The following is a 19979-nucleotide window of genomic DNA, read 5'->3' as shown; positions in this document are numbered from 1 at the left end:
AGCGCCGTGCCTGCCCGCACCCGCTCATTCACTCACCCTTTCATTCCACAGCCATCCCAGGTACCTGCTCCGGGCCAGGGAGGATGCAGAGACGTAAGGCAGGGCCTGGCCTGTGGTGCTGAAGGTGCGGTGGCGGGGACACTCGCAGAAAGACAGTCATCACATGTGCGTACACTCAGTGACGGAAGAGGCTCTGAGTCCCCTGCCCAGTAGGCAAGAGGTAGCGGCCTCCTGGGTAAGGACCAGAGGCTGGCAGGGAAGGGTGGGGAGGGCTTCCAAGCCGACAGAACAGGATGAGCAACAGCAGTGAGGGAGGCGGGAGACAGGTGCGTGGGTGTGCGTGTGTGGGCGTGTACGCGCGTGCGTGCATGAGTGTGTGTGCACGTGAGTGTATGAGTGAGTGTGTGTGCAAGGGATTTCTTTGTCCCGGATGACTTTGGCCCTCAGACCTCATCTTGGCCTTCACCTGCAGCCTGTGGACAGTGCCGAAATGCACTTTGCTCTAAGTTTTGAACCAGAGTTTCCATTCTCTGCCCTGGGGCTCCTCTACTGCTGGGGACAGGGCGAGACGCCCTGGCCACTTGCGAACACAGCCTAATGCAGAGCCAGTGCCCCCCTGGATCCCGTCCCCTGATGCTCGGGCGTCCACTCCAGAGGCTTGCCTATAAGCCCAGGTCCCGGCAGCCTCCCCCTCCCACTGCTGGCAGCAGCTCCACGGTGATGCCCATGCGTGGTGTCTTTTCCTCTCTCCCCGCCCCCTGGCATCACCTCCCCCAGAAGCCACCCGTGCCCTATTGTGGCAGCCTCTGCCACGGTGGAGACCTAAGTGGAGACACTTCTGAATTTGGGTTATTCTGTGGGAAAACTGGGAAGCACATGCCCCCAGTCATTGAAGAGGACTTACCTCCGAGAAGGCAGGAGGTGGGAGAGGATGTATTATCGCTCCCTTTATATAACTTTCTGTCTTTTTAAAGTGGTGAGATCACAGTGTGACCCTCATGTCACAGGTGCAAATCTGCAATCACCTGAACTCCCATGTACCCACAGACAACCCCTGGGGACATTCAGACACTTATACAATTTTCCTTGGTCATTTGGGTTCAAACTGGGCCAAATTCAAGATCTGCCCCCAGCCTCTGTCCCCCGGATTGACCCTGAGCTCAGGGGTCTCCCTGGCTGTCATAGACCAGCACAGAGCAGGTGACCCTCTCCAGCCTGGCTCTTCCCGGTCTTGTGTCACCTCCCATGATGGCGAATTTCATGTGTCCACCTGGCTGGGCCGTGGTGCTCACACAAGTCAGGTGTTATTCTGGATGTTTCTGTGGGGGTGTTTTGTGGTGAGATTAACATGTAAATCAGCAGACATTGAATAAAGCAGATGGCCCTCCGTAAAGTGTGTGGGTCTGGTCCCATCAACCCAGGGCCTGAGCAGAAAAGAAGGCTGACCTGTCCTGAGAAGAGGGCACTGCCCCAGCTGTCCCCTGCTGACTCACCTCGCAGATGGTGGACTGGCCAAGCCTGCACAGTTGCACCAGCCAGTTCCCTAAACTAAATACCTCCACACACGCACCCCCTGGCAGTTCTGTTTGGCTGGAGAACATTAATACCCATCTGGGATCCCCATCCCCCGTCCCCCAAATGTAAGTGCCTTCTCAGCCCTTTCTCAGGTGCGTGGGCCAGGCCACAGCTCTCTTTTCAGCTCAGCTCCAGATGCAGTGTAGGAAGAGCAGGAGTTTCTTCTGCACACTTATGCCAGCCTAGGAACCTCTTGGGGTCTGTGCCTGACCCCAAGCCTCGTCCCGCCATCCTGTCATTTCTAATCTGCTGATGTCACTCCCCAGAAGTACCAGGGACTTCTCCACCCACAACTGGCAATTGCCTGGGCTTCCCTTCCCTGATCAGTTAAGATGAGGTGCACTTGTTCCTCTATCAAGTCCGCATCTGGGGGATGGGATGTAACAATGCTGAGAGGCAACTCTGCTCCTTCCAGCTGCCTGCTCCATCCTCCTGAGGGCTTGGCCTTTGTCCTCAAGGCCTCAAAATGGTGGCTAGAGTTCCAGCCATCACATGCAAATTCCAGGTAGTAGGACTGAGGAAGTAAAGAAGGCAAGAGGCATGAAGAACGTGCTAATGATCCTTTGTGCTCAAATTTCCTGGAAGCAGCTGCTTCTGGCTCGTACCCCATCTGTAAGAACTTAGTCACACAGCCGTATGCAGCTGCAAAGGAGGGTGGAACATCCAGTCCTTATTTGGGAAACCATGTAACCAACTAAAAATTGGGGGTTCTATTATCCCAGAAGAAAGCGAGCAGAAATGGGGGGCAACAAGCAATTTTTGCCCTACCCAGGATCTGGGGCCAGGGTGAAAAAGAAGGAGTTATATCTGCCTCCAGGCTCAGCATTGCCCCCCAGGGAAGGGGAGGTGGGCATCAGAGGGTGTCCCCAGCAGGTCTGCTCAGAGCAGGCAGCAAAGCCCCCAAAGATAATGTGGGACAGACCTCCCCTCCACACACTCCTCCAGAAGGCCCAGGAAGGACAAGCCCCCTGCAGGCCTTCCCTGACAGTGGGTCTTACGACGAGAGGAGAGGCAGGCTGTGGCGTCCAGCTGTGGCGTTTGCACAACACATATGAGCTGTCCCCCTGTGCTAGGCACCCATGCGTCCAAGACAGCCCACTTCCCAGGTGGGCTGTGAGGCCCCACCACCACCTCCTTTCGGCCCCAAGCCCCAAAGTGCTACAAGTGGCTTCCCAGAGCCCCTTGCTTCCACCGGATGCCCCAGCCGGCAGGGATCCTGCTGCTAGGGAGACGGTTCCGGTCCCCACGGCCCACACACGGGATGCCTGTGAGAGCCCATCATACAGGCAGTGGATTGAAAGCCACAGAAGTGCTGAAAGCAGAGCCAGATAAGGTGACGGCTTGGCACTCCGCGGATGGTGCTCCAGGTTTCCCAGACTCTTCTATCCTGATGCAACCTTAGAGCCTCAGTTCCTGGGTTCGCGGCCAACACACTGGCTCCCGATGGCTGGCCATGGTGTCTTCTGCACGGGGGCACATGGGGAGGGACGTGAGAACATAGTGAGGGGGTGGGGAGGTCACAGGAGTGGAGGGTGTTCTCATTCCCGATGCTGGCTTGTTCTGGAGCCTGTAGACACACGGGGATGGGATGCTGACCCTTGGCTGGCCAAGGCTTGTGGAAAGTGGGGGTTCACTGGAGCATCAACTCAGCCAGGTCACCACACCTGGGTGTTTGGTCAAACACCAGGGTAAGTGATGCTGCCTAGGTGTTCTGCAGATGAGATTAACATTCCAGTCAGCGAGGAGACTTCCGTTGGACAGAGGACCCTCTTTAGCGTGGGTGGGCCTCGCCCCATCAGGTGAAGAGTGAAAACGTTCTCCCGCCGTAGAACCAGCAGGGTGGAGTGATCCTGGGAGGAATACCCATGACCAGGAAGGAATGACACCAACAAGGCCTGCCTCCTCCTGACGATCCTTCAGAAGGGCTCTGACATCCTGTCAACGGCCTTCCCTCTGGAGGGGGTTAGCGAGGCAGCCGCCGGCACAAAAGGCTGTCGAAAGCTGGCTAGCTGCCCCCAAAGGGTCCCCGGCAGGACCCCATCTCTTGAACTCAGCTCCAGGGAGAGAGCCCTGTTCCTGCAGCCGCTCTCCGCCTGCCCCCAAGTGACTGGTCCACTGGCTGGCATCTTCACTGTGGCCTTCGTGGTCGCTTGGCGCTGCCCCGGGGCTTGCGGGGGGCACTGGGGGGCAATGGACTGTGGTGTCGGCCTCCACTATCTGTGGACCCTGGAGGGGTAGGGAGACTCTAGTTCGTGGTCAAGGCCGACTCCCGCAAAGCCAGAGTCCCCACTGCCAGGTCCCTGGTGCGGATGTCCCGGGCCTGGCCCAAGCCGCCGGTCCCACTGGGTTCAGGACCTGCATGGGCACGCCTCCCTCTTCCAGCTCTGCCCGTGCCCCTGTGGAACTGTGCCTCCCCAGCCTGGGACCCCACTTCCCCATACACTAGTGATACAGGCCTGTCCTGAGACCCCCCCTTAGCCACTTTCTCCACGACAAAGGATGCATGCAATTAGGGTGGGGGCACCCTCGTGGAGCGCTTCCCATCCCCCATGCTGTTTAAACTGGCTGGTGCCACTGCCCCCAAGGGCACGGCCAGCAAACCCCTTTGAGACCCTTTCCCCAAGAACCCTTGGAAATAGAGCCTAATAACGAGTTCTTGACCTGTTCTGAAACAGTAACAGGAAGGCGACTGTTAAAGGCACAGCAATAGGGACTGAAGTTAGACATAAGGAAGAACTTCCCACCCTGGTGGGTTTTAGGCCTACTGATGATTTATATCCATCCTTCCCGACGACTCGGCTATGTGTTGATTTTGGGGGTGTGGGGGGTGGAAAACATTGCCAGATGGCGTGTCCCACCCCCAGAGAGGACTCTGGCAGAACCTGCCTCCCAGGCTGGGGAGAGGGTCATATGCACTCAGAAGCTGACATGCTTAAACCGTCTCTGGGTTGCAGCCTCAGTGTCTCTGAGACACAGGCAGAGAGGAATGGGGTGTGCCCTTGGGGTTTCCAGGTTAGCACCCAGGCCCAGCGGTGTCACGGGCAAACTGGTGCTTCTACAACACCATGGGCCGATGTGCAAAGTTAACAGCCCTCCTGGGGGCTGTTCTAACCGTCAGTCACGGGACAGGCATCACTGTTCCTGAATATGAGCACCCGGCTGGCACGGTACTCCTGCTCCCGTTCAGGACCCGAGCCCCCACCAGGGAGCCACTGGGGAGGTATGGCTGCTGTGGGCACAGCATGGGTGTGTTGGGGGGTGGGGCAGACAGGGGCACAGGAGCTGTGGGATGGTGCAGGCACTGACCTCGGATGTCCCGGGGCCGGAGCGGGACCTTGCTCGGGCCTGGGCTGCTCTGCCACGTGGCACTGGGGAAGGTGAAGCTGACCTCGGGCACTGGGGGCCTCTTCTCGTCTACACAGCGAACGGGAGAGGAGAGGACGTTAGTTTAGGGCCACCCTGTGAGTCCTGGGGACAAGGGGACATCACGATCAATGCAGCGTGTTGAGTGCCTATCTCATGCCCACTGGGCTCTTGGTGTGTACTCCCACAGCCCAGCCCTTTCTGGAACATTCCCTCCTCTGGCTTTGGTTCCCTTCCCTCTCCTTCCCTTGTTTGCTCTGAGCTGGCCATGACCCGGCTGTGGGGTGGGTATCCTGGGGTTACTGAGTGGAGGAGGATGCAGTGAGGAAGAGGGTGTCTCCCCAAGACACAGCTGGGCACCCCGTGCAGAGGCCGCCTGATGGCCTGAGCTCAGATCCCCGGCCCTGCGGTCCACCCTGGTCATTTTGTTTTCATCCCAGCACCTGCCTCCTCCTGGCGCACATGTCCCCATGAGAGAGGGGGCTGTTCTGTTCTCGGGCTGCCATCCCCTCACAGGCCAGAGCTCTCCTGACACTTAACCAGAGCTGGGCCCACTGCTGCTGGGGGATCGGGGAAGGAACGGGGAGTCAGAGGTCTGGGCCCAGGAGAGGTGACAGGGCTGAGCCTGCAGAACAGGACAGAGACTCAGGAGTGCTGGTGGTGATGCACCATGGTTTGGCCCTAGTGGGGGTCGTGGCTGTGGTATCCCAGGAAATTCAGCAGAGAATTGCCTCAGGATACACAGACCCATGCCCAGAGTTAGCCAAAGACCCGGAAACAGAGATTCACCACAGCTGGGAGGAGCAAACCACCGGCAACAGTGCAAGCATGGGGCCTGTGGGAGATGGACTAGTACTCAGCTGTAAGGGTCTGAGCCCCGATGATCCCATGGCCCCGGGACGCCCTGCTCAAGAAGCCACACCCTGTGCAAGAAGCCCAGCCTTTGCTTGGGAGCCCACAGAGCAGGGCTCAGCACCTCCCATGAGCTGGGGGCTCCGCCTGTGCCCCTTTCTTGCCCACTGATGGGGCCAAGTTCAGCCCACTCTGGTTTACTAGAAAACGCTGGTTTCTTTTGTACGCAGACGTCGGGAAGCCACTGAACCTGTCTAGCCGTGATGCGCAACAGTCAGTCATTACAGACAGAAAGTGCTCCGAAGACGCACGGGGGAGGCAGCCCGCTCGGGGATTTTCTGGAGAGCACTCCAGGAAAGCAAACAGCACATGAGTGGATGGAAAAGTGTCGCAGGAACGCAGGAGCAGAGTCGGCAGAGGATGGCCGCTGCTTATGCTGGGAAGCTCCCACCGGAGGTCTGTGTGCTGTTGTCCCGACGTCTGGGTGCATGAGTAATTTCATCATAAAATGGGAGGCAAAGCAAGCTCCTTTGTAAATCAGCTGTAGAGACAGGTTCCAAGGGGCTTGTCTGCAGGAGACGGGAGATCACAGGGCTGTGAGGCTTTGGCTACGTGGGGACAGCCAGGCTTCTCCCAAGCTGCCCTAGGCAGGTGTGCCCCCTCCGGTGCCTCTCCAGGTGAGGGCCTGCTAGGAGGATGATGGTGAGCACGCGCCCAACCCTGCACCACAGAGCTCCCACGCCTGGCGCTGCTGGCCTCTCCGGGACTGGGTGACTGTTTATGAGCACAGTGGAAACAGGAAGACGAGTGAATAAAAGCTTCTGAAAGTGGCAAAGCTTTCATACGGATGAAGAACCCTTGAAGAGCTTCCAAGGTTTTGCTGTCCTATCATGGGCCTGTGTCACTGCCCACAGTCCCAGGAGCAGAACCGAGAAATCATGGGGTTGGTGGGGGGGGGGTGTCCAAACTCCGTCCCTAGGCCAGAGATTTCTGAAGAGTTTGAGAGCGCGGATGCGAACCGGGTGGTGCAAGGTGTACACCCAGAGCAAGACAGAATGTGGCTGTCACACCATGGCCATGGCCGTAAGACACACTCCCTCCTTGACCCACACATACTCTGACATAGAAACAAGGCACGAGGGAAGGCACAGGAGTGTGGTTGGGTACTAGGGAGTGGGTCTGCACTCCCAGCGTGGGACCTCGTGCAATGCCCTGAACCTCTGTGCCTCAGTTTTCTTCTCTGGGCCACGGGGACGAGTGGGCTAACACCCACCAAGCGCCTGGCACAGAGTAAGTGTGGCGTCACTGTGAGCTCTGATCATGTGGCCAGTGAAACAGGCTCCTCCATGGCCAGGACTGGCCTGCTTGTGGGTTTTTCCCAGCCTCTATGGGATGGATACTTTGGCAAATATGACAAAGACGCATCACTGAAAAGATCAGTGGAGAGATTTTAGAAAGACAGGATGCAGACCGTTTATCCCAAATGGTGGTACTTCTAGAAGCTGGGTCTTGACGTCCTTCTGGTGCAGGTTGGGCACAGCCTGTGGGCACCCTTGTGGGAGCACTGATACCCTCACCAGTGTCCACCAGCCACACCCAGTGGCCCACACAGGGGCCAGGGTTCGCGTCCTACCCGCCCGGGGTGGGGGATGGGGGTCACCTCTCGGCCGAGTACACAGGTGGCTTTCTCTTGTCAATGGTTTTGTCTGCATTCCCAAGCCCTTGCCACAAGCACGTCTTGGGCATATAACCACAGGAGCCAGCACTCAAACCTGAGCCAACACGGACCGCGCTGGCCACCCAGAGTGTTTCAAACTCCGTCAGGTTGCCAGGTGGCCCAGAAGCAAAACTGAGCGCCTCTGGGAACGTGGCATCTCATGGGCCCGGTGGCCTTGGCCCACACCTGGCCCTGAAAACCTGAAACTAACAGCAAGGCACAGACAACTGACAGCAGCCCACACCGTCACGCTTCCCAATGACTTGCCCTGGGCAGGAGGAGCCAACAAAGCCCCAGCCTGCTAGCTTAGCTTCCTGATCCTGTACCTGTGTGGACGCTAAGACTGGGCTTTATCTTGGAGGCCGTGGGGACTGCGGGGAAGAAGCTCTTCCCAGACGGCTTTGTCAGCTGTGGGAGTGCTGGGGGCGGCTGGCTGTCAGCGGCAGGGTCCGGCACCTGCAGGGACAAGCACATTTAGGCCAGGGCATGGGGAGTGGGCGTGGAAGGGGTGACCTGCCAAGGTCACTTTGAGCCAAAGCCACACACACAGAGAGCAGCAGGATCACTGCTAGTGTTCCCCTCAGACCGCCAGAGAGGAATGAATGAGTGAACAAATCCATGATCCTCTTCTGGCTGCTGGTTGTCCCCCCTACCATCCTCTCCTCTCTGTGCCCCCCCACAATGGGGGGCGGTTAAATGGTTAACATTTAAATAGATCGACTGAGTAAAGCACATTGCTGGCCAAGTGTGGGTGGGCCTCGTCAAATCAGTTGAAGGCCCGGATAGAACAAAATTGTTGACTGTTCTGGGAGTGAGAGATACAGCTCCCGCCTGATTGTCTTGAGCTGGGGCTTTGGGTTTTCTTGGCTTTGGACTTAAACTGGTCTCCAGCTTGCCAGCCATGGCTCTGGGATCTGTCAGCCTTCATAAATCACATGAGCCAATTGCTTATAGTAAACCTTCCTGTGTGTGTGTGTGTGTGTGTGTGTGTGCACGTGTGTGAACATATATGTGTGTGTGCGTGTGTGCACGTGCATGAGTGTGTAAGTATGAGCGTGTGTGTACATGTCTGAGTGTGCGAGCATCTGTGTCATGTGTGTACATACACATTCTACTGGTTCTGTTCGGAGAGCTGTGACAGGTACGCTCACCTTCTGACCCCTGCTATGATCCCACCTTTAATCCCATCTAGTGATTGCGGGGTGGCTTCAGATTGAGTTAGCAAATGTCCACTGTGTGGCTGGCAGAGGCGGAATGACGTCTGCCAGGCCCCCGGCGACCAGCCAGCGTGCCCAGAGTGAAGCCTGCTCACTTCCTCCAGTTTATTTAACTAAGTGTAGGATGGAAAGAAACCTCGCCATTTCCGTATGGACTAGAACCCGTGGCAAACCCATCCTCCCCATCACGCAACCGTAACTTCACACCACCACAATCACTGCGGTCAGGGAGTGGTCAGTGTGGTCAGGGAGTGGTCAGTGTGGCCAGTGAGTGGTCAGTGTGGCACTCTGCCATGTGTGGGATTTTGCTTAAATGCTGAAGAGACTTCCACAGGTCGACACCATCCAGCGTCCCTGGAAGGTAACTAGAAACGAAGAACATCCCACAGAGGGAGGCCCACAGGGTCAGAAGTGAAAGACGACCTACTTGGCCATGAATAGGGAGCAGATGACCGTCAGTAGCCGTGCAACGGGACCGCGTGTGGAGCTCAGCCCCGGCAGTGGGGGGGCCACGTGTGCCGCACTCAGTGCCAAGCTCCCGTGGGAACAGGACACCATGTGGGGACAGCTGCTATGTGGCCGACATGCGCTAGAACCTAGCAGGGCACTTTAGGGCTAAAATGCCAACACCATGTGCACACATGAACACTTACGGCAGAACGTTAGGGAAGGACCCGAGATGGGAAGCTGTTGCCTGCACTGTGGCGTGGCTGTGGGGAACACACCCGCACCTGGCTTCCGGTTGAAGGGGTGGGCATGCCTGGGGGACCCTCCCTCTCTGCCAGCTCCACTGAACCCCGGGACTGGGCTAGAAGGCCCACCAATGTCCACCTACCGGCTGCACACTCCAGGTGAGGGATGGGGACCGCTTCCTCCTGGACTTCCTCTCCAGAGAGTGGTCCCTGCCCGGGCTGGCGAGGGGCCACCTCCGGTCTGCTGGGCTCGGGGCTGGGGTGACATTGGCCTTCAGGTCCCTGGAGTCCAGGGCCACTTCCTCCGGAAGGTGGAGGGAGGAGTGGCCGCTGCCCCAACCACGGTCCTGTGCCTTGAAGCGCCGGGCAGCCGCGATGAGAGCGATGCTTTTGGTGCTCACGGCCATGTCCTCGAGGGCCTGGGCGCTCAGGGCCGGGCTGCTGGCCTCCGCTGTTGCCCGCGAGGTGCCCAGGTCTGGGCTGGTCATGGAGCACAGCTTGGAGACCAAATTCTTCACACTCAGGGAGTTCGATGGCTGTAGGAACAAGCGCCAGCGATGGTCAGATGTCACCAGGCCACCTGGTTGGTCTGCCCCTGCCTACGCCCCGGAAACCAACTCAGGGCCAGTGACTCCAGGTCAGTGGGGTGGAAGGAGGGCCAAGGCAGGTGTGTGAAGAAGCAATCCCCGGGACCAGGACACCCTGGAGGCACAGGTCACTGCTCCCAAGGGCCGAGGGGCCCAGGGCATCTCACACGGGGAGCCATGGACGTGGCTTCTCCCAATGGATCTGAGATGCCCAGCACCCCCGTTAGGCCAGAGGGCTCCCCGTGGAGCAGGGTGACCCAGAGTGCATGTGCTCACTGGTCATGAAACTAGCAGCTCCTTAAAGGTAGTTTGTAGGAAAGACGTGAATATTCATAGCCACCCCCACTGCTTCGCAGGAGCAGGGGAGGCCTCCCCAGAGCCCAGGCCCCACTTAGGGCCGCACACCAACCTCGTGAGCTGGAGGGGTCGGCAGGACATGGAGGGATGGTGGAGGGAGAAGGGAATCTTGCTTGTCCAGCGTTCTCGATGGTGTGGCTTCCAAGGACCTGTAGCCACTGCAGTGGGGGACACGCGATGCACCTGCTGAGCTAGCTGCCGGGGCCTGCGGCCCTTCATCCAGCCAGGGACAGCAGGGCCTGAACCCCAGGACACTGTGGCCTATGTCAGGCCATAGCAAGGCCAGGAGACACACTGGGTGCGTGAGCTCAGTGTCCTTATCAGACTTGAGGGGGCTGCAGAATCCCCAGAAGAGGTGGTCAGCAGATCAGAAGCATGGGTGGCCCGGGGACTCCACCTGCAGCTGGCCTCTGCCATGGGGGCAATCGTGTAGAGGACAGAGGCCCTAACTGGTGGGGTCTATGCCAGCTCTGGGTGGTCAGTGTCAGAACTGGGCTGCAGCACACCGAGCAGGCATTCAATCAACCATGGGACAAATGCAACAGGAGCAAAATGTCTAAGCAGAGGCCCAAAGAACAGCAATGGAAGACCTGTGCTGAGTGCTTAGAAGAACTTGCTGGGCATGGGACAGCATGGGCAAAGGCCCTGGGGCAGGGACCAGCTTGGCACATCCAAGGCACAGCAAGGAGAGGAGGAACAAAGACATGGACTTGGCCCAGGACCCTGTGTGTGGAAGACTTTGGCCGTTGGAAGGGGGAGGGATGGTGACAACTTTCCAGCCAGAACTTCCAGAAAGAATTACTCTGCAAGAACGGGGTTTGCTAGCAGCATCCTGTTGAGGCAGGTCATCAGCAACTGCAAGAACAAAGCGTCACGCGTCATACCCAGGCTCCCTGACCAGTGGACTCACGTCCCTGAGCTCTGCTCTCTCATCTACGAAATCCGAGTGGTGACAAGCCGAGCTGCTGGGAAGACTGCCAACTCACCGCTGGCTGGACGACAGCGGGTGTCTGAGCTCTGAGCACCGTGTGCACCGCGGAGGCCTCTGCACACTGTCAGGAGAGCACAGGCCGATGCCCCGTGGCCAGTGCTCCAAACTAGAGACAGACGCCTGGCCTGCATTTCCTCATGGCAAACCTCAAGCAAGCTCTGGAGACTCTCCAGCCCCCTCTGCACCCATAGAGTGAGACAGCATGTGTGCTTGGTGCAGGGGGCCCGCTATACCCGTCAGAGCGCCCCAGCTTCCTCCCGCCAAGGGCAGCACCTGACATGGGCAGGAACATTTCCTCTGCCAGCCCCAGACTCAGGACATGGCCCAGGAGCAGAGAGCACCCTCCCCTTGCCTGCCTCTTGCAGCTGCAGAGACAGCAGGTCGAGGACTGGGGTCGTGTCCATCTTGTTCGACTTGCACTGTTTGGCACCAGTGTTCAATGAACACGTGGTGAGGTGTGCAGATGCCCTGCTTGCCCCTGCAGCAGCCAACATTTTGTGCTGGTAAAGAGCGCCAGAGCAACTCTGTGTGACGACATGGCCAGCCCTGAGACATGGTCAGACTTGGCCTGTCATAGTCCTCCGTTCCCTTCTCTGTAGGCAACTGGCATAGCAGAGCACTTGATTCACTGACTTAGGGACATCTACGGGGGAAGCTGATGGAAGGGATTTTTCTCCCAGATGAAAAAGAGAGCCCAGCCCTCCCTTCCTCTTGGAGGTATGATCTGTGGAGCTGTGGCAGCCTCTTTGACCCTAAGGGGAGACGTTATTCCCATGTAGACACATGGGCATCATCAAGTCATGTAAACCACAGCCCCAAGTCCACTCTTCCTGTGTACACACCTGTGTTGGTTAGATCACCGCACTGAGAATTCTGCAGCCAAAAGCACTCTGAGTCAGGACCAAGAGCAACCGAAAACTAGAGGGGATCTGGGGCAGAGGCCCAAGTCCAGGACGGGAGCCCAGCTTGCATGTGAGGCAGGCTGACGGGCTTCCTTCCTGCACCCCTCCCGTTAGGTGGTCCGTGTAATGGCAGCCCTGCATCATGTGGCCCCACCATGTCAGCATGCATGGCCCTGCAGGGAGGCTTGGTGATCCCACCAGCCGCTGGACGGGACCATGGGGCAGGTGACCCACATAGCCGGGACTCAACCCTGGTCAGCATGGCTCAAGGGCTGGCTGCCCACGGGCCATGGGCTGGATCCCAGGGACTCTGCCCAGTTAGGGCCCCTGTGCTGGGCCTCAGCTGTTGCATGGGAACTGGCTTGGCTGCCCTGGGTTAGGCCATGGGCATCAACCACCCAGCCTGGCTGCCAGGAAACACAGCTCCTCTCGTGCCGTCTGGAACATGGAACCCGCATTCCAGCTCACGGCAGGCAGGGGGCTTCACCAGCTGTGTCCCCATGGTCTGGGCTACTGTAGGGCAGACCCTTCCTCTCTACACTGAGGACTGGAGATGAGGGGCTCACTTTGCAACCAGCCTGCAATCAGCCCAATGTCAGCATGGGGCCGATGCTCGTCTTTCCTCACCCACAAGTCAGTGGCAAGTTCAAGCAGGTGTGGGCCCAGGAGCAGGTGGAAGAGGCATCTAGTCCTGACTGGGGGGGACAGGTGCTTTGTTCTCCTATGCACACGCACACGCATTCCCAAACCTACACACGCACCCCCATGAGACACTGCAAACATGCACACACTTGCACACATGGGAGATACCTGGCCCCAAGAAACACACACATGCGCACACACGTGCACACACACATATGCACACATGCCCCAAGGCTGGAGCCCTGCTGTTCTTGTTCCCCTGAAGGGCATGGAGCAAGACAAGGATATGGGGCCCTCGCTGCCCCTGAATGAGACGAGCCAGCGGCAGAGGGATTTGGGGGCCAAACTGGGGAAATGGGTCCCTGGCGAGGATCAGAGACGACAATGAAGACATCCCACTGTTTTTCCTGGGGATGCTAACGACACCGTGGTCACGGACGGAGGCGTCCCAGCTGTAGAGCTGCATACAGACACTCTGGGGGGGACAGGTCACGACGCCTGGGGCCCAGGGGACAGCGGTGACCTGAACTGGGTCCCCCCAGAGCTCCTGTGCTGAAGCCCCTGACGTGACCATTCTGGAAAAGGGCCTTTGGGAGGTCAGCAGGGGCCCTGAGTGCAGAGGACCGTGGCCTTCCAGAGAGGAAGGGGGGGGTCCCTTTGGCACGCAGGCGCATGGCACAGACTGGGGTGTGCAGGCCAGGAAGAGGCTTTTTGACAGAAGGGTGCGCCGCCACCCTCCTCCCCCTGCAACTGCCCTGCCTCCACACTGTGAGACGTAGGCACCCGGTATAAGCCCCTCGCCCAGGTCACACTATCAGGCAGACGGGCGGCTAAGACAGGACAGGCACCGACCAACACTAATGTAAAAACCGGGGGCTGAGGCTGTGAGCGATTGCTTTACAGGTCTGCTCTGGTGTGAAAGGCACTGATGCTAAAGTCAGCGGAAGAGAGGGGGAAAGCAGCAACAGTGGAGCACAGTGGCCACGAGGGAACAAAACACACACAAAGTGAAAACAGCCTTTCTGGTGGCCAGCCTCCCAACCTTGTAACTACCCTGCACCACGAGGGTCTCCCGGACCCATTCGTTTGTCTGAAATAGGCCTCAGAGAACCTCAGGCAGACTTCCCGAGACGAGATCCTGGGACCATGCTCCCTGGGGCCGCACTGTGCCTGCCGAGAGCACGGCGATGCCCAGAAGGCAGAGGGGAGAGTACGGGTACCTGTCTGTCTCCAGCGGCATCAGCGGCAGCTCAAAGTGGGCACCCCACGGGAGGTCCTTCCTGTCGTCCGGCTGGTCTTGGCTGGCCTCCTCCGGTGGCGGGGTGGATATGTTCAGAGCCGAGCCATCCTGGGGACAGAAAGGACACTCTGTGCAAGGGCGAGAGCCAGGGAGTGCCAGGGCACAGCCTTGACCCTTGAGCAAAGGTGGCACACAGACAGACACTGTCAGAGCAGCCTCAGAGCCCACAGGCCCTCAAGAAGCCACACAGAGTCACCACGTGACCCAGCACCCCCCACCCCCGGGACATACACCCGAAGAACTGGGATCAGGGACTCAAGCAGGTGCTTGACACTCATGTTCACGGAGCATCACTCCCAACAGCCACGTGGCAGAGGCACCCATGTCCATCAGCAGATGGCAGGACAGACGCGAGGTGGCCCAGCCATACCATGGAACATCCCTGGGCCTAAGAAAGGATGTTCTGACACCGGCTTCCCCAGGTACAGACCTGGAGGGCAGCATTGTGCTTGGTGAAGAAAGCCAGTCCCAGGAGGACAAGGACTGTCAGGCCCCCGGGTCATTAAACCCACAGAGAGAGAGTAGATGGTGGTCCCAGGGGCCGCATGGTCCCTGGGGACAGACTTGCGGTTCAGTGTAACACCCTTTCTGAGCTCCCGGGAGCGAGTCTAGAGAAGTGAGCCTGAGGGTGGTTTTGGGGACCCTGGCACACACTACAGGACACACGGGCAGAGGGGAGGAGAGCCCCCAGAGGCCGCATTCTGTGATCGCGCAAAAAGCTCTCAGATTGCATGGCGCCCAAAGCCACAGATGATGCAGGTACCAGGGATGCCTAACCAGGGGTGGGAAGTGGCTTTACACACCTTCGCATCCCTGGACCAGGCCCCGTGCTACACTTCTGGGCTACTGCCCCTCGCCCACTGGAAGCCTGGGGGCTCCCTATTTTCTCTCCTGAGAAGATGAAGCAGGGGGGCAGGGGCCCGAGCGGCAGGCGGGGTGGAGCTGGTGACAACAGCAGCATTGGCAGAGTGCATGCAGAGCCGTCCCCCGGCCTCTTCCCCAGGGTGACCCCGGAATCAGCCCCTGATGCCCCAAACCACACAGTGGATTGCCGGCATGCCCCGGAGGAGAGCTAAAACCCACTGAGGTTCCCCAGAAGATGTCTCTCCCAGGATCCCCGAGGCACCCCAGTCCGCCCCACGCTCTGGCATCCTTCCCCTCAGCCCTCTGTCTCCCGCACAGAGTCTGCAGCTGCCACGGGGCACGGGCCCACGGTGTGAATGGCGCATTGGACCCAGACCACCTCCCCGCAAACCTTCAAGGCACCCCCAAAACCTCCCCAAAGCCCGGCCACGAGCTCAGCTGACCCAGCGCTGTCTGCACCGGCTCCTGGTGGAGGCTGAGCTTCCTCCCCCCGTGTGAGGGTTGGTTCCCTTGCGGGGCTGGTTGGGGGAGAACCCTGGACGGACTCACCTGCAGGGAGCTGGATAGGACCGAGTGCAGCAGCAGCAGGTGGTTCAGCGAGCCCGCGCCCAGCTCCCGCGAGTACAGGCGGAAGCGCTGGTCCAGGGCCTCTGGCACCTCGACGCCGCCACCTGCGGGACCCGGGAAAACAGGCGGATGGGTGAGACGCCCCTACTTATGCAAAAGACAGCATCTTCTTTTTATGGAAGTTTGCAGGCTGATGTTCCGACCTGATGGAGGAGGATTTTCTGGGGGCGGGGGGCTACACACATTTCCCTGTGGACAGTCGGTGCCCCATGTAAGCGGATTTCTGACATGCTGTGCTTGGCCTTCCCTAGATTACATCACGGAGAGTGTTTCACACCCAGGGACAGGGGCTGGGGACAGGGCGGGGGACAAGGTGGGGGACAGGTGCAGGGGACGGGGCAAGAGACAAGGGGAGGGGACAGGGGCAGGGGACAAGGTGGGGGACAGGGCAGGAGGCAGGGGCCGGGGACAGGGTAGCAGACAGGGATGGGGAAGAAGGTGGGGGACAGGGGCTCGGGACAGGGCCAGGGCCAGGGCAGGGGAGAGGAGCAGGGGACAGGGGCAGGAGGCAGGGCAGGGGACAGGGCAGGGGGACAGAGCCAGGGGCTGGGGACATGGTGGGAGATAGGGATGGGGTATAGGGTGAGGGGACAGGGCCGGGGTGAAGGCCAACGGGGGTCTGCCTCTACGCCCTGGGAGACCAGGACTCTGCTTGACCGGGACCAGGGCGGCAGCCTCACCCTGCACCAGCTGCCACAGGTCCTGGATGAGCCGCTCGCACAGCAGCCGGTGCTGGTGGTGGCGCTGGATCACCAGGTCCTTCTGACGCAGCAGGCTCCCCCGGCAGAGCTTGTCAGCCCACAGCTCCGTGTTCTCCACCTCCAGCTCGTGCGCCCGGCAGAGCAGCCGCAGTACCTCCCGCTGGTCCTCGCTGACGGCCTGCGTGGGCAGCAGCCTCTCCAGCTGCGACACCTTCCTCTTGGCGTTGGCCAGCCGCCGCTCCAGCCCGGCCTGCCAGGGAGACGGAGCACTCAGGGCCGGTGCCTGCGGTCTGTGCTCCCATGCGGGTGCATGCCAGGGGGCTCAGCTTTGCAAACCATGCTCACAAGAACACGGGGGGAACTATGGGTTCCGAGGACATGTGCCCATCACCCTGCACTAACCACACCCTTTATCTCTTGTGTTCTGATGATTTCACATCTGGGCTCTTACCCACCCTGGAGGGACTGCCCCTCCCAAGGTGAGCTGGTTCCCAAGGGCTTAAACCACTCACCCAGGAGCACAGGTCTCCAGGGCAGACCAACCAACCCAAAGCCTGCACCCCAACCCCTCCTCCACAGGGCTCTCCGAACAGACAGTGTGCATGGTGACCACCGCACAGACACCGGGGCTCTCCAGCCATGCCAGAATAGGGACCACGAGACGATGAGCTACCGTGTCACAACTCATGGTTGGGCAAGAGGCTCCTTTCTGCAGGGAGGAGCCGGACTGACTTCCTCTGACCGTGTCCCTCCAGCCTGTGCCCAAGACCTGACTTGGGGAAGACGGAGCAAGAGGCCGAAGCAAGCACGGGCCCGTGGGGAGCACCTGCCAACAGGACCCCTCGAGCTGGAGGCTCTGCCACTCTGGACAGAGAGAGCGGCTGTCTGTGCAGATAGGCAGGAGCTGCCCCGTCTCCACAGCCACTGGTTCCTCTGTCCCCCAGGCAGCCCCTCCTGCGCCCTGACCCCTGCTACCCCCTTCGGCCATCACCAGCATGAAGGGCAGGGACTCCGCCGTCGGCTTCCCCTGTCCCCGGGGACGTGGAACAGTTCATCTCAGCTCCCTGAGCCTGGTCCCCATCTACAGGACAGCAGTGGCAGGCCCCATTTGGTGTACCGTGGTCACACCACTGCCATGACCTTGCACACATAGCCCCCTCCCCGACCTTGAGGGCCGCGGTCTTCCGCTGCTCGGCCAAAAGCATGTTGACCTCCTCTCTGGCCAGAGCCACCTCGTGGGGCTCCGAGGATTCGCCCTCATCCCCATCCACGTCGGCCTCTGCTGGCTCCTCGTCCCTCTCTGGTGTCCTGTCCCTGTGCACGTGCTCGTGGGTCTTCTCCTGCTCCCAGCTGCAGCCACAACAGAGAGGCCAGAGATCAGGGTGCAAGCCGTGCCCGGGCTGGTGTACCCAAAGGCCTGGGCAGAAACAGGTCTGCTGCCTTGTCTTTCCGATCTTGTAAAACACAAAAACTCACGAACAAAAAGCAGAAGGAAACAGAAGCAGTGAACACTACACAGGATTGTCGGACGATGAAACACAGGTATCTGCTGCCTCCGGCCTCAGCTCTGCCCCGGGGACGGCGGGCCGCCTTGGGGAGCAAGAGCACACTGGGGCTCTAAGGATTAGTCTGATGACCTCCACTCAGGGCAAAACCTCAGAGGGCCACCGGCAGGCTGTGAACCACCGTGGGCACCGTTCGGGGGGGACAGCGGGAAGGGAGGACAGAAGGAGCAGGGCTGGGGGCAGTGCGTGGATGGAGTGGATCTCCGGGTGGAAGAATTCCTCTGGTGCAGGTATCACGCTCTGTGTATAACTCAGAAAATACACAGAAAGGAGGAAGTGGCAGGAGAAGGAGAAATGCGGGGAGGATGGGACAAGAAAGCACCCAGCGTAGGTGACCGCAAGCAGCAGACCCAGGCGTCCCTGTCTGAGCAGGGCAGGGCCGGGCAACCCCACTCCTGGTGTGACTGCAACTAGCACCCCTCCCCCGCTCAAAAGCGTCCCGCTCCAGGTGACAAACGGCACAGTCCCTCCGTATGTGGTCAGTCTATTCAAGGTACGTACAAATAGCAAGGATGTGAGAACAGCAGAAGGGTCCTGGCCTGGTGGGTGGGCAAACCCACATCCCCTCTGAACCTCAGTGTCCTCTTCTGTGAATCTAGAAGATTAGGGTTGATCCTAACCTGCCAGGGCTGGCTCTGGACCCCAGACTGGGACAGAGAGATCGCAGGGGCCCGGATCTCCCACCTGGATCTCCCACTGGGCCCAGCTTGGCTACAGGGGAAGGACAGCAAGAGGGGATTGGGCCAGGAGTCCTGCCCAGGAACACAGGGTGCCCCCACTAAAATCCCCTGCAGGCTGTAGCACAAAGACGCTCCCCTCAGCGGCCCGTGGTGTCCTGGCTGGCCTCCCCGCCCCGTGGGGCTGGCATGTGAGCACACTCACTCTGCAATGGTCAGCAGGTGGCGGGACACGTCAACGTGCAGCTCGATGTTGGTGTTCTCCAGCTCCACCAGGCTGCGCCGCATCTCCAGCTGCTCCTTGAAGGCCCCGATGAGCTGCGCCCGGATCTTGTTCATCTGCAGGCGGCTATCCTCCTCTCCATCGTGGGCAGGGATCATGACTGGGGGCGGGAAGAGAGCCAGCTGCCCCAGGAGCAGTGCCACCTAAGCCCAGCTTGAACGCCTTGCTTGCCCGCCAACACAGGGTCTGCACCAAGGAACTCTATACATGTTTAGAGAGATGGGTGGGTGGATGGATAAATAATCAAATGGATGGATTAGATGTTCTCTTTCCCGGGCTTGGGGTCAGATTACCGTGGATTTGAGTCTCAGTCTCAGGCTCAAGGATTGAGTCTCACTCTCAGGCTCAGGATTGGAGTCTCACACCCAAGGAGGGGTGTGGCTGGGCCAGACATCTGAGCTCAGACCTCGCTTCCTCAGAGAAACCCTCTCAGATTCTTAGTCTGGGTCCACCTGCCACTTGTGCTGGTAACACCCTGCTTTCTCTGTCATAGTCGGCTGCATATCGATAAGTGATAAACATTTTGTGATATATCTGACACCCGTTTCCTGCCAGAATGTCAGCTCCACAGAGCAAACTAGTTCTTTTTGTTTCCCATGTAAGTTCCTACCTATTAGTTGTCCGTGATTCACGGACAGTACTCCCTGGCTGCCCCACTGCAGCTCCACTCTGGCCACACACGGTCTGTTCCCCTGACCTGGAGGGCAGTGATCAAGGAGCACGTTTTCCTCAAACACCAAGTGATCTGAGATGGGCAAAACGAGCACTGCATCCAGAGACTAGACTACTTAGTCATTAAAACAAGATCTTGGGGCGCCTGGGTGGCTCAGGAGTTAAGCATCTGCCTTCGGCTCAGGTCACAATTCCAGGGTCCTAGGATCAAGCCCCGCATCAGGCTCCCAGTTTGGCGGGAAGCCTGCTTCTCCCTCTCCCTCTTCCCTTGCTTGTATTTCCTCTCTTGTTGTGTCTCTCTCTGTCAAATAAATAATTAAAATCTTTTTTAAAAAAATAAAACAAGATCTTGGGGCACCTGGGTGGTTCAGTGGGTTAAAGCCTCTGCCTTTGGC

The 19979-nt window shown here is 59.1% G+C and overlaps 1 protein-coding gene across 1 annotated transcript in view; it reads right to left on the bottom strand.

Moving 5' to 3' along the window:
* Window positions 1-3123: 3123 nt before the first annotated feature.
* The window catches only part of LOC309854232 (kinesin-like protein KIF19), a gene marked incomplete at its 5' end in the record, with an annotated part of 32181 nt that continues 15325 nt past the window's right edge, over window positions 3124-19979 (bottom strand). The window contains 10 exons of the mRNA XM_082713061.1: window positions 3124-3801; window positions 4882-4989; window positions 7834-7963; window positions 9560-9952; window positions 10413-10518; window positions 14116-14243; window positions 15609-15730; window positions 16367-16637; window positions 17554-17737; window positions 18835-19012. Coding sequence (XP_082569187.1) covers window positions 3704-3801; window positions 4882-4989; window positions 7834-7963; window positions 9560-9952; window positions 10413-10518; window positions 14116-14243; window positions 15609-15730; window positions 16367-16637; window positions 17554-17737; window positions 18835-19012 — 1718 coding nt within the window. The 3' untranslated portion in view covers window positions 3124-3703. The remainder of the gene's footprint in view (window positions 3802-4881; window positions 4990-7833; window positions 7964-9559; window positions 9953-10412; window positions 10519-14115; window positions 14244-15608; window positions 15731-16366; window positions 16638-17553; window positions 17738-18834; window positions 19013-19979) is intronic.

The sequence above is a fragment of the Mustela nivalis genome (genome assembly GCF_964662115.1).
Source record: "Mustela nivalis genome assembly, chromosome: 19".
Taxonomy (NCBI): domain Eukaryota; kingdom Metazoa; phylum Chordata; class Mammalia; order Carnivora; family Mustelidae; genus Mustela; species Mustela nivalis.
This window is presented reverse-complemented; position numbering and strand designations above follow the sequence as displayed.